Source organism: Buteo buteo, chromosome 12 (assembly GCF_964188355.1).
Source record: "Buteo buteo chromosome 12, bButBut1.hap1.1, whole genome shotgun sequence".
NCBI lineage: Eukaryota > Metazoa > Chordata > Aves > Accipitriformes > Accipitridae > Buteo > Buteo buteo.
Genome location: NC_134182.1, coordinates 8,929,631 through 8,944,043, shown reverse-complemented (window position 1 = coordinate 8,944,043; position 14,413 = coordinate 8,929,631). Strand labels below are relative to the sequence as shown.

Sequence of the window (14,413 nt, the reverse complement as noted above, 5' to 3'; positions counted from 1 at the left end):
TCTATGGGAACAATAAAAATTTACCTCTAGCAATGTTTGCAGAAGATCTGAACAGCAGCCAAGAAAACTTGTCATTGCTGTGTCACCCATACCTACATCCTGTTAACAAACAGTACGATTTAAATAGTTTGTTGGAATTGAAACAGGCTTTTATTAGCTCTGTATGTTTAAGACGACAGTTGTTGACATAAAATTTGTTAAGTTCAGTTTATTAACCTATTACATTTAAAGGTCAACAAATATTCACTGAAGTACAACAAAGAATTAGGAATAACAGGAAAAAATAGGAGTAAAGCTAAATGTAGCCATTTACAGTACTGTATCTCTAAAGAAGACTGAATCCCTCAAGTAATCACATCTAGTAAATTTCATTTTCTGAGCATATCGGTTGTCTTCCAAAAAAGTTTTAACTAATGAAATTAGACATGAAAAATAATAGTTTGTCATGTTATAGTCTCAAGTCTACCTTCTATAATATTTGAAGTTATACTGCTGTTCTAATTTGCTTTGTCAGATAAAGATTAATTTATATTTCTTAAAATTCATAACACTTTCTCTAGTGGTCCATTTTGAATTTTTCTGAAACTTTCAAAATAAATCACAAACTAGTATTAAAATTAATGCATTTTTATTTATTTCTTCCTATTTAGACAAAAGTAGTATTACTTGCCCGTCTGCATAATCTGTCCTTTGGAGCTTTTCCAACCTGTTTAAAAAAAAAAAAGGCATTTCAGTACAATTAAATAATTTTAATCATAAGGTATCTGTTACCCTGTTTTAACCTTTTATTACTATTTTCCTAGTATAAAACAAGAAAATAGTTCATTACAGCTACATAATGCAACACATTGCATCACTTGCTTTCAACAAAAGATTTGATACAGATCATACAACTCAGAAATGAACATCACTGATGCCCATATTTCATTCATCCTTCTTAAAGTCTAGGAGTAGAAATAAGGCCCCAAGGTCCTCATTCAAATCTCAATGGCAGCTAAAAAATTCACAGTGATTTCTATCATACAGAAATAGAGAGATAATACCAAGCATGGTATTAGAAAGAAACACTATGGAGCAATGGAAGAGGAAAGGAAGAGTAAATGCTCCAGCATATTCACTGAGATGGAGGAAATCTAATAAGAAAGTTATTAAATGGTTTCCATACTTGGCCTATCTGAATTCTTCAGAAGAGACACCTCAATTATATCCTGTTTAGGAATGTTACTATGAGGTCTAACTTCTACAAGTTGAATCACGTGCTGCACAGGATGAAGCATGTACACGTAAGTGGAACTTCCCTCTTCCATAGCACAAGAAAATAAAAGTAATGATTACATTGTGGCAGAGTCTGAACAACAGCTGAAGTGAGATTCCAGGGTCCTGAATTACAGGATTACTTGAACTCAAATTCAAGTGATCCATCATGCTGTTTCAAAGTCTGAATTTGAGACAACTTTCAGCTGTCAATTTTGGGACTGATTAAGTGCTAACAGATTTGGAAACCGTATTTTTCTGGAAATTGACAAGAGATCAGTTGTGCTATTGCTTCTGTAACACAGATCCTAAGGACTAATTCCCAGCTTTCAAACATACATAAAGAAGTACTAAAAGTTAGCAACATTTGTTATTACATGATATTTGTTTGAGGTAACAGATGTGTGCATCTGTAAAACAGTTAGTAAAAACCTTTATCTCTTCTCCTGCGGGTATTAATCTAGGCATGCAGAAAAAATGGGAGTTTTTGCAGAAGAAACACCCACACTACAACTATATACAACTGAGCCTATTTGCTTAAAGGAAGAAGGAAGATGATATTCTCCAATTCTTACAGAGCTAAATAAAAAGCAAAAGCAGAAAATGAGAGGAGCAAAGGAGAAGGAAAAAAGATGACAAGACAGCAAATTCTTGTGGGTTTTGTGTTGGGGGGGGGGCGGGGTGTTTGGTTTTTTGGAGGGGCTTGGTTTGGTTTGGTTTTTTCTCCAGATCACCTTCAACACTTTTCTCTTTGCATCTGGACTTTTATGCTGAAAAACACTTAACTGCTGCTTTACACCTGGCCAACCAATAGGCAGATTCCCCTTACACAACTTAAACAGATCTATCACTTACTGGCAATACTCTTCCTAAACTGTCTTCCAGTCCTAAACAGAAATGTCTTCCAGTAAACAGATCCACTGCATATTTATAAGCATGAAAAAAACTGAAGCTTAGCAAGTGTCCTGGTTTCAGCTGGACAAAAGACTGCTATAACTCATAGCAAACAAGTTGCATACTAGAACAGAAGCTGATTTACAATGGTAGCGATAGTTAAAAATGCTCAACATCCACAAGGTGTTCTGCATTTTGCAGAGTAAGAGCTCATACATGCAAAACCTGGACCACAACATTAGGAAAAGTTTCTGCTTGTAGGAACCTGAAAGTTTCATGGCAATAACTTACCAGGAAACAGGCACAGAGAAAACACTTTAAGTTATTTATTGTTTTCTAGCTTAAAATTGTATATATGCACACATAAATAGTTTCAAACTGTTTCACAAATACTTTTTATTTAGCAATTACAAGCTAATGCTGTGCATAAGTCTTCAGTACACATCAGCCAGTGCTGATCAGCTATTACTTAAAGCTGCCTATAGTTGATCATTCCATGGATTTGATATTTTAAAATATGCATTCCTTCATCAATTCCAAAAGTTAGCTACATAACGAACCAAATAAGCAGGGTTTTTTTGATGTTTAAATCAAAGATATTCCAAACTTTAAAAAAACAAAACAAAACAATGGTTTAGAAATACTAGTTTCACTTTTCAGTTAATAATAAAAATTCAACCTCAGAAATACTGTCACAATACTGCACTCACCTTGTCCATGAGATACGTAGCAGAAGAAAGCCTCTTCACTATGAATGTATTCCACATCATCAGTGCGATACCTAGAACAATCGCAAACTTGTAAACTCCAAGTGAATAGAAAAGAGATCTTACAAGTATGGAGTGAAAAGCCATGGGCCAAAGTTCCTTTAATGGGGTCATGGTGGGTCAGGGGGAGGAATTAAAGATGGTGAATGAAACAAGAAGGAATTGAGAGTTATCCTCACTGCTTTATACTAGCACTTCAGATTTCTCAGGAGACTACCTTGTTGATCAAATATAGTCAGAAGTTCAATGAATCACTCGTTAAAATTATTACATTATGCAGACTGGGTTAAACATTGTCGGTACACAGAAACTTTGGTGGTAAGCATAAAGCTTTAAGACTAGTGCTTTAGGCATAGAATGCACCTTATTTGCAGACGTAAGTAGTCTACAAAAAAGACGATTTTCATCATGTTCACTACAACAGAGTATGAAGAAATGCATGAAAAGTAATTGACTGCAAGAAGCATATGCCACTTTAAATACAAATAAAAAAATAGTTCCAGACCAATTTTATTTTAAAATGTTTTTAGTTAAACTTGTTAACTTTATCTAACCAACTTATTTTCATGGTTCTGATGGAAACTCAGTTTAAACATGAAAAACAAAAGCTTGAATGTCAGCAGAAAGTTTTGGGTTTTTTTCTAGACAAAACAGCCATCAGTACTACAAACTGCATACATTTACACTAGTTGATAAAGTCATTTATTCTGTTGTTTTACAATTTCAACAAATATCATTTTTAATAATAGCTTCATACTTACCATGCTGAACATGAGCATTAATGATGCATCTTAGATGATCTATAGACCTAATGAGAAAACATGCTTCCTTATGTAAAACAAAAAAGTAAAAGAACAAGTTACTACATTATTCAAAACTTGTTTTAAATGTAAACTATTGATTCTTAAAAGGCCCAGGTAGATTATTTTAAAGCTACTATTTTTTGACAGTTATAAAACTTGTAAGTTATTCTGATATTGCAATCTTCCCTGCTACTATCTGGCAAACATCCATGCATGTGGCGAGGTATGTTTCAGTGATCATGAAACTCATTGTGATTTCAGCACTATTTTCAGGGCTTTGTTTTAGCATATGTACTGCTAACACACTTTTTGCTGAGAGGTACCTCCACTGACTACAGCCATTTTTCAAAAACAAAATCCATTTGTGCTAGAAAGATTTAAGTTTTAGTCCATTTCATTAAGATGGAGTAAGTTTTTAATAATCTCAAAGGAACCTTCTATTCTATAGCAACATGTTACATTGCACAGATCTAAGGAGTGCCAATTTCAACTTTAATATCATCCAAATTTAGGATGACATTTTCCAATATTAGAGAAGCTATAGGACAGCAGCGGAAAAAAGGATTTTTTTTTTTTTTTTCTTCTTTCTTCTATGACAATTTCCATCAGTGGTGAGGGAATCTAAGAATATTCAAGAAATCCCTCTTTAAACGGAATGGATTCTAGTCTAACAAATTTAGTATTCTATGATCTGTTTTAGCATATCTAGAACAGAAGAAAGGTTCATCACTATTTTGCAGTATTTAAAGTGTTTTGTAGTTGCACAAAATACAGTCAAAACCCCTCTTCACGCTGCTTATTTGAATCCAGTTTCCACACTTGCAGTTCTGAGAATCTGATAGCTTAGAAACATACAGTCCTGTCTTTGTGAGGTGCTATTCAGCCTCAGGACCTGCATTCATTTTCTCAATTCAATTTCTGCTTGCCACTTATCACAGAAAAATTGTAATTAGTATGCTTTCAAAGTCAGTCATCTTAACGAAAGGTTTTATGAACTATTACCAACTTGTGAAACTGCTTCTATTGAGTTGGTATTAACCATTACTCCCCGCAAGTGAAATTTTTACCTCTGGGTCCTTATTCCACTGCACTACATATTCCCAACAGCAATGTGCATGGAGTACATCTACTTCAAGACTACATGGAAATTGCTGATATGCTAGTTGCAGCAGCTCTAGAAAAAGAAAATCTGAAGTTACAAGACAGACCTCTTCCCACTATAATTTCTGCTACTTCACAACAGCAGTGACTAAAATATCTCTGCAGACATTTAGAATTAAAATAATTTTTATTTTCTTACCTAGGATTGTTTCCAAGCCTGCATCTGCTTCTGGTTCCTCAAGAAAGATATTAGTATGCATTTCTACAGATTCTTCAGTACTATCTGTATTGGTTTTGTGTTGGGCCAAATTCAGTACAAGAGGACTGAAGCCTTGCTTAAAAACCCACTTTGCTACAGTGTCAGCAATACCTCCTAGGACATTTTAAACAAAAAAAAAAAACAAAAAACAAACAAAAAAAAGTATAGTCAATGTATCCCAGAAGATTTATGGTTCAGAATCGAAGGACAAGAGAAGAGATATGAGTTTTAACTACTACCATTAAATAAGGATAACTCTACCAATTAAAAAAATTCCTAATCAACTGATTAGAGGTTTACAATGCAGTCTTTACAGTAATACCCTTTTATAATTTTAAAGCGGTACTCTGTGGTTTGCATTGGTTTTTAAATTAAGGAAAGTAACAAGCAGAACAATTTCCAGTGCAGTGTATATCATTGGGTAGGTAAGGATGGCTCAGAAGTCTATTAGAAACACCATCAACCACCTTTCCAAGAGAGAAAAACAACGTACCTTTTCCAGCTTCAAGCAATTTCTTTACAGAAAGCCTGCTCAAAGGCTCAGTCTGGAGCGATGAAACTCTTTTTGTCCTTTTGCTCACTTTGCTATGCAGTAGTGTTTGAAGTATCAGACAATCCTCTAACTGTTTCAGCAAAAGTTTCCAATATTCAGTATCAAGGGAAAGTGCTTCCCAGGATTCCGTGTCCGAACCTACAATTATTTGGGAAAACTAACAGAACATATGAACTGTTTTAGGTCTGTTCACTTAAAGTAGCACAGTTTTGTTTAAAAAAAAAAAAATGCATAGTATTAAAATTGAAAGCTATAAACCAAGAGCTACTGCATTTTAAGGAATAATTTAGTTCTAAGTATGTACATTAACTATGACGCAAAGATCGATTAATATCCCACACTGCTCACAAGATGTACAGATTCTTGAATAAAAGACTAAGGAAATAAAAGGACCTGAAAGGCCATCTTGTAGTCCCATTAAGTTCATATTTAGTTGAAAAGTGGGTTAGAATCCCTTCAAAAAGATTTAATTTTACATTCTGTACTATATATGCATTCTGTACATATATGATTAATCCACCTACATTTCAAATTCCTACCATATTTAAAAATATGCATCATACACCAAGAAATACTGGATCATAACATGTCGCAGTTCTGTGCATTATTTTGGTAATTCTCATGCTTAGCAGCAAATGCCCTGCCAGGAAGCCCAAGAATCTTTCTGGTGGGGTGCCAATCTAATTCTTAACTTTGTGCACCAAGACGGCAAACTCTAGAGTTTTCAGAAGCCTGGCCATTAACACTTCTAGGCTTTAAGCCAAAGGATAGTAGGAAAAAAAAAGGGAAAAGGTAATAGCTTTATGGAAGGGAAGTCTTGAGGGAAATTAAGCTGTTGCTTTATTCTTTTAAGAGCAGAAGAGAAAAGGCGACAAACGAGAGCATATCGCTAAAGCGTAAAATGTTGCAACATACCCACATTCCTATTTGGGCAACGCTGACAATTTTAATATACAGAATTGCAACAGTTAAGATGAATGTGCAAAAATACTAAAACGCTTCCCAGTAATCTAGTTATAATTTATAAGGCAGTCTATTTACAAGACTGAACATCACCTAAACCCCATCTAATCTTTTAAGACTAGTAAAACACACATATGCCTAGTGCCATTTAGGAACAGAATAACTTTTTCCATCTTGAACCGCAATGCTGTGTGCAGTTTCACAGTTTTAATCACAACTTTGTGAAAAGATACTTATTGCCAAGAAAACCAAACACCCATCACCTTAAGAAGGCACAGTAACATAAGTGCTAATAAAATTCACCAGTATATTTAAAAAAAAAAAAAAGTCACAACTATGTTAAAACAGGTTTACCATCCAAAGTTCAGTGGACTTCTCAAATTTATGTGGAAACACTGTAGGCTTTAAGTTTGCCAACATCATTTGCTATCAAGAGAAAAACTTACTGTACAGTTCCCATCACATATTTAAATAGGTTTAGTAAACAATTCTGATATATCATTCATTCACCTCAGCACAATATTCTTCAAGTTCAAATACAAATTTGCAGGCTTGCAGGGTGGCATGCTTGTGCTCATGTTAGAATGACAACAAATGAATGCCAAAGATGTTATTGTATTAAAAAGACAGCAATTTGCATGGAACTGATACAGTAAATAAAATAGAAGGGGGAGGTACAAGATGACTTACCTTTTTCTCTGTCACACTGTCAATTATCTGTGCAGTAACAGAATGTCCAACGTGAGCAGATAACAAGGCAGCTGCATTGTTTTCAGACTGAACACAAGCTGTACGCATTTGCTGCCACCAGGGGGAAACTGACTGAGTGTCCCATGACTCATCTATAGCAACTGTAGAGAAAGGGAGAGTAAGAAACTCAGCTTGGGTCATTAGGTGTTAAAACTAGTAAAGCAGCAACCAACCCTGAAAGCAGCACTTGTTAATACAGCTTATGTTAGGCGCAATTTCCAATTACTCTACAGTCTCTTTTTCTAGATATGTAGCATAAAACTGCTAGATTATAACTCAAATTCAAAATAAAGAGCAGAAAGTGAATTTCTCATTCTCCAAGCTTCATTTGTAGGAAACAGGCCATAGATTTAAATCACTAGGTAGTAAAACCTGCTGAATACTTACTAGATCTAAGGAGTATTACAAAATGACACTTCAAAATGCAGCTGCTTTTGTGATTTCAAGCTGCCACACATTCAATGCACTCAAAGTGGCTCTCTTCAGGCTACCTCATGGTCAGCAGAATTCATTTATTCAGACAACAGCAGCAGTAGCTTATTCATGCTTCCAATTCAAGCTGATAATGGTGCCCTATGGTCAACTAGACATAAGGGAACCTGGCACAGACATATCCATAGCAGCTCTGTGTGAGGTAGGAGAATCAGTATTTATTCATTACACAGCTTAGCCCAACTAATGGCAAGTTGACTTTATAGACTACCTCTCAAGTTACAGAGATGTTCAGTATACAAAGGATGCTAGAACAGCAGTGTCTCTATGAGTTAAAGGAACTCAAAGGACTTCTAAGAGCCAGTCAGCACAAGGGAGAGGGGCAGGACTGTACACTCAAAACAGGGAGGAAGGGGAGCTGGACAGCCACCTTCTGGTGCCAAACAGGAGTTGTGCCAACTTAGTGGAGAGTGAAACTGCAGGGCATGAAGCAGGTCTTTAATTGTGACACTCTTCAGATTTTGATTGTATATTTAGTTAGTTCATCAACATGCAGCATTTAGCTGTGTTACATAATTTGTGACGGGGGGGTGGGGTGGGGGTGGGGTGGTGGTAAAACCCTAAGTGGTAGTATAGGCTAGTCAGAGCAGCAAATTTCTAATAATAATTAATATCAGTTGTGTTTAAGTGTTCCAAATGCACATTTCACCTTTCATTTTGCTCAGAAGTGACAGCATAGTGTGAAGGCAACTGACAGAATCTGGTTTGTCTAGAATATCTTTTTCCTTGGAAAGCCATAAATTGAGAAGGAGGGACTGTAAAAAAAGCAGAGAATATGGAATTAAAGCAATAGATATGCAATATACCTAATATACCTAATATTGCAATACACCTAACACGAACACTTTCTCAAACAAATTTTGTGTCATGGAGCAGAAATCTTATATCCATGAACCCTTATTACACTCACATAGAAAGTTAAAAATATATTGCATAAGGGATCCTGTGACAGACTTTGAGATGAAACAATACAATCTGTATCTTTCATTTAGAAAGATATCTTGGAAAACACCCTCTTTTGAAGGCCCAGCCAGCTAATACCAGTATGTTAGCAATCTCAACTTGGTAAATATTAGTAGTTATTAATATTACAGATTAAAATCTTAACACCAGCAAGTAACACTGAAATACTTATTTCTATCGTTATGTGGTAGATGGAAGAAAAGTAGCAAAAGACTAAAATTACATTCAGATGAAAGATACAAGATGATTGTCTGAACACTACTAGCAATTCTGCAAAGTTTACTTTTCTTTTTAAACTTCCTTGCTTGCTTGCAAAAAGGAATTATAACAAATGTATCAGTTCCTGAAAATAACTACTCTCATAATTTTTGCTTCTTTGTAGAAGAAATCTTCAGCAAGATTTTATAACACTTGTAGTCCTAAATGCATAGTCTAGACACTCCCACTAGAATACTCACATTCTCTACTAGAAGATTTTTTTCCTTTTTTTTTCTTTGACATCTCTTAAGTGGGAAATATAAATATGAGCACCTAAAGAACCAATTGAACACAGCCTGAATACAGCATTAATCCAAAGGTCAACATTCAGAATTTTTCCTTTCTATGGATTGTTCTCAAAATACTAAATCAAAGTTTTAAAGTATGCAGTAAGTATCTTACCAACAAGACTTGAGGGCTAAAACCTGCTGATTCCAATGCATGACACATTTCCTCTGTGGAACTCTCCCCACACAAACACTTCCAGAAGAAAAAGCTGCCTGAAGCAAAAATTAGTTGACATTATAAATGACATCTAAAGCCACAGCCTCTCCCCTTACATAGAAGATCATCTATTGATCAGGTCCCACTGAGTGCAATACAAAGGACTAAGTTACACCCAGGATACCCTGATGGTTTACCCTTAGTGGAGAAGAAGGTTCATTACAAAGGACATTAAGTGTTCCTACCCACTACAGAAGTCATATGGAAAATGGATTTATAACAAAACAAATGTTACTGTACTGCTTAGATATGCTGGTTTCAGCCAGGATAGAGTTAATTTTCTTCTTAGTAGCTGGTACAGTGCTGTGTTTTGAATTTAGGATGAGAATTATGTTGATAACACACTGATGTTTTTAGTTGTTGCTAAGCAGTGTTTAAGTCAAGAACTTTTCAGCTTCTCATACTACCCCCACCAGCGAGTAAGGCTGGGGGTGCTTAAGAAACCGGGAGGAGACACAGCTGGGACAGCTGACCCCAGTTGACCAAAGGGATATTCCATACCATATGACATCGTGCTCAGTATATAACATAGGGGGAAAGCTGGCCAGGAGCTGCTGCTCAGGAGCTGGGCATCAGTCAGCAGGTGGTGAGCAATTGCATTGTGCATCACTTGTATATTCTAATTCTCTTATCATCATCATCATCATTATTATTATTTTCCCTTCCTTTTTTGACCTATTAAGCTGTCTTTATCTCAACCCACAAATGTTACTGGTTTTTTTTCCCCACAATTCTCTCCGCCATCTCACTGAGCGGGGAGTGAGCAAGTGGCTGAGTGGTGTTTAGCTACCTGCCGGGTTAAACCACAACACTGGATTACACATTTTGTTCAATTCAAAGAACTGCTTGACGTGTCAGGCAAGTTGACCCATGGTGTAACCCATAACTGTGTGGCAGCATGTTGTATCTTATATAGCAAACTAGAGGGACTTCAACCAATTAAAAAACCCAAACAATTACATAATTCATACCTTACCAGCACTACAAAAAGTTTGAGTGTCCCTTTGAGACAGAGGAAAATTGGAAAAACAAGATCTTCAAGAAACCATCTAAACTGCTTGGCATGACATTCATGGTTCAATTACATTTGTCTACAGCTGAACACCCTAGTAAGTTACTGGTGATCCCTATCCAAGGGCATGGGGAGAAGAGTACTTCTACCTCAGTTCTTAAAACCAAGTATAGTGTTATGGTAGAGAAAACGCAAATTTTAAGATTACTTAGAAACAGCCTTTGATCTTCATACAGATGAAAGCCAAGCTCTTCTTCCTAACTTTTCAATCCCAATCCGTCTCAAAGTCTGATGATTAAAGCCAAAAGAAACAGGAGGCTAAAGTGAACACCATATAATACCTGTGCACAGAATTCTGTGTTTGCACCAAAATTTCCCCAGAAAAGAAATCATTTGGAAAGACAGTGCCTTTGAGACAGATTTAACTCAAGCTGCTTCCACTAGTTATTTCCCAAGAGATCCTCAAGGACAGCCCGGAACAAATTTGCAAACTAAAGCAGACTACAGACAGTAACCCCATTGCATACCCTAACAAACACCCCAGCACTCTCCCCATCCATAGTATTTCAGATCAATATTGTTCAAAATCTCCTCAACTCCACAAATGAGGGGTCCTTATTCCCTCAACTAATGGTCTTGTACAGCCACTGGACAGCTCCCCCATCTCTGAGGCTAAAGTCAGTCCTGACTTGACATGAACTCTGGAAGTGCTGTGACCACAAAAGAAACAGCATAATACAGCTGTGAAGTACCTAGCTGACAGTGTCCCAACTTAGTGGAGTTAATAAACAAATGAACAGTGATAACATGGCTTTAGGGTAATTATATCCACAGATGTAGTTAACCTGTATTAATATCCATCTAGGTGGAAGACTTGTACTATGGCTAAAGGTAAGAGTCTGGAACTAGCACTGTCACATACTACTTCGAGATAAGCCAGCTTGTTAAGGCCCCCAAATTACAGCAATAATATTTATACCATCTTGGATTATAATCAGTCTTTAACTAATCTGAGAAACAGTTCAGTAGCTCTTACCTAAAGCCACATATTCTCCATCTTCCATATTTTTCACATTAATCACGTCCTTTTCATATTCCAAATATTCTAAGAACATTTTCACAGACAATACGTCATCTTTCTCATCAGCAAACTGAAGAGTAGTTTGGGTGTTTTCTCTCTTGTAGTTCTCCAGTAAAGTTTCAAGCCTATGAAAATCATCTTCTTCCAGCCGAAGCAGTTTAGCCAAGTCCTTAAAAGCAAAAGCCCAAAAAACCCCACATCACAAGACTAATACAAACAGACGTTTTTCAAAAAAAAAAAAAAAAAAAAAAAAAAAAAAAACCACAAAACCACTAAAAAGTCAGAAGAATCAAAATATTTTGTTTTGAACATTAAAAATGTCTTTAAAAAGGGCCAAAATGATTGAATAATCTCAAAATCACTTATTCATATAGCTGAAATGAAGACCTTGTCTAGCTCCATTTTTAAGGACTTCAGCATATACTTTTCCCATATTTAGATCCCGCTCATAGTATAACAATCACTCATCAAGCAAACAAGCTTATATAACACCACTCCATCTGGCTTTTGTAAATGTATAAGCAGTTTTACAAATTATATCAAAAGCAAGCCAAATTATGATACTACGCAAGCAAGTATCAGAATTTGTAATTTCTGCTGGTCCCAAAACACCCCTCCAAAACTAAACAAAGTTAAGAATATGCTATTTACTTTAGATAAAGGACTGGAATCAGGAGATCCTGGTTTTATTTTCACTTCTGTCTCAACTTTATGTGACTGCTAAAGATTATTAGGTAGATGAATTACTCAGCATTTGTACATGGGGGGGGGTGGGTGGTGGTGGTGTTGTAAAAAAAGGCATTATAAAACAATTACTTCATTAAAAGTTCCAGGCCACGAAACAGGTAACTTATTACCTACTTATTTTACCCAAGGCCTTAAAAAACTTCTTTTTATGCTTAAATCATCACTCAATTCTGTAAGACAACTGAATTTTGAATTTACTCACATTATCTGAGGGTGGAGTCTCTTTCTGTATGCTTTGGGAATTTAGTTTGCTAACTAGTTCATAAAGATGTAACAGCTTTAACTTGTTTGCGCAGAACTGCAGTAGTCCTTCGTCCACACACTCAAGCTCTGAGGAGAAATAAAACTGCATTTGAACTTGAATATATAGCCTGGAATAGTGAAACGTGCTTTACAGCTGCATTAAACTCCCCCTTTATTAGCACTGGAGGACTTAATGTGTCTCAGTAATTTTTTGATGCACTGCTGCTTGCAATGATTATATTTAATTCACAGCAGTATAAAATGAGAATTATTTTTATGAGAAGTATTAGAGAAAGATATCAGGCTCATTTTTAAACTGAAGGAGATTGACAATGTGGAACTGAACAAAGACAAATCTATTGTCTCTTCCTGGTTTAAGGCTAAACCAGAGATCACCAAAAATTGAAATACACTAAGTCTCAAACATATTTTCTTTTTTCAAGAATACCAAACTAAAATCTTTTATTCATTCTGCCAATATTTTAAGCATATATCTTGCATCAGAAGAGAGCTTGATATCTACTAATATGAATTCAATTTCATCTCTGCAAGACACAGCCTTTTGTATTTCTACAATCTTAGTCTCAGAAATTTCATGTATCTATTGACAATCAAATTTCATTAACAATTAAAGCAATTAGAATATAAGAAACTAACACCAACACAATTTAGGAAAAAACTCTATTCCAACTTTTTTTTTTAAGAAAGCATTTTAGAGAGATCCTAAAAGGACTTTTCTATACAAAAGATATCTCTGAATATATCATCTTCACCTGAAAGAGCTTCTTAACACAGTTTTCTCCCTACAAACCCATAAACACTTTTGACACATTTCTATTTTTTTTCACAACCACAGCATTCACAGAGCCCAGCATCTGCTTCACATTATCTTTTACCTACTAAGCACAAGTGGAAGGATATACCACTATTATTCTGAAATTAGAAGGCTGGAACATCAGCCAAGTTTGTTCTTTATTGTGACTGTGAGGAAACAATGTTATGTATGACAATAAGAGTTGATGAAAAATACACAAACAAACAAACCTCAGTAAGTATACAGTTCTGTCAATCTCTCTTCAGTGTAAAAGGGCATGTTTCCATTTTTATTTGTTTTTTTTTAGGAGTTCTAATAGAAATGAATAATGCTAGTGATGTAGAATGCCAGACCAAAATTAGGTAGAGAACTACACATGTGAAGCTGTCAATCTCCTCTATCCACTTCAAGAAAATAGTAAAAAAACAAAACAAAACAAAACCCCAACACTGATACAAGTGAAAGAAATACTTCCTCTCAGGCTTTGAAACTACAAAAATGTGTTGTCACATTCTCACTAAGACAGGACAAGGGACACAGCCTTTCTAATTGACAAATGGTTTATTCAGGACTTCCACACAACAGTGGTAGGGATTTCTTGATTCCTATTGCTAAAGTCTCATCTTCTAACAAGCTGAAATGAATCCAGTGATAACAACAACAACAAAAAAAGCAGACTTCTATTGCTGAGAAGTCCCAACACATGCAAGGGAAGTGGCACGCACATATTTCTCCAATCTATTCCTCAATACCCAGTTGGCTCTCCAAATTGGGGTCACCTCAAGTACAAAGAAGGTTCTCCCAATTTAGAAAGATTCAAGTGTATCATTTCAAAGAAACAATCCTGCAGACTTCCAGCAGCAAGACTTTGAATAGGTAATGACATTTCCCGACATTGGCTCTGAAATCTCCAACAAAACATATGAAATAATTTAGCAAAGTTTACCAAGAAAAG

At 35.7% G+C, this 14,413-nt stretch overlaps 1 protein-coding gene across 3 annotated transcripts in view; it reads right to left on the bottom strand.

The window, feature by feature from the left end:
* Window positions 1–14,413, bottom strand: part of RAB3GAP2 (RAB3 GTPase activating non-catalytic protein subunit 2) — a 49,512-nt gene that overhangs the window by 5,659 nt on the left and 29,440 nt on the right. For all 3 annotated transcript variants that reach the window (XM_075042610.1, XM_075042613.1, XM_075042612.1), the window contains exons 19-30: window positions 12,604–12,731; window positions 11,610–11,823; window positions 9,460–9,557; window positions 8,486–8,591; window positions 7,285–7,445; window positions 5,572–5,788; window positions 5,019–5,192; window positions 4,786–4,892; window positions 3,677–3,743; window positions 2,859–2,929; window positions 671–706; window positions 25–99 (exon numbers count right to left, since the gene is read on the bottom strand). In XM_075042610.1, the coding sequence (XP_074898711.1) occupies window positions 25–99; window positions 671–706; window positions 2,859–2,929; window positions 3,677–3,743; window positions 4,786–4,892; window positions 5,019–5,192; window positions 5,572–5,788; window positions 7,285–7,445; window positions 8,486–8,591; window positions 9,460–9,557; window positions 11,610–11,823; window positions 12,604–12,731 (1,454 nt within the window). The remainder of the gene's footprint in view (window positions 1–24; window positions 100–670; window positions 707–2,858; window positions 2,930–3,676; window positions 3,744–4,785; window positions 4,893–5,018; window positions 5,193–5,571; window positions 5,789–7,284; window positions 7,446–8,485; window positions 8,592–9,459; window positions 9,558–11,609; window positions 11,824–12,603; window positions 12,732–14,413) is intronic.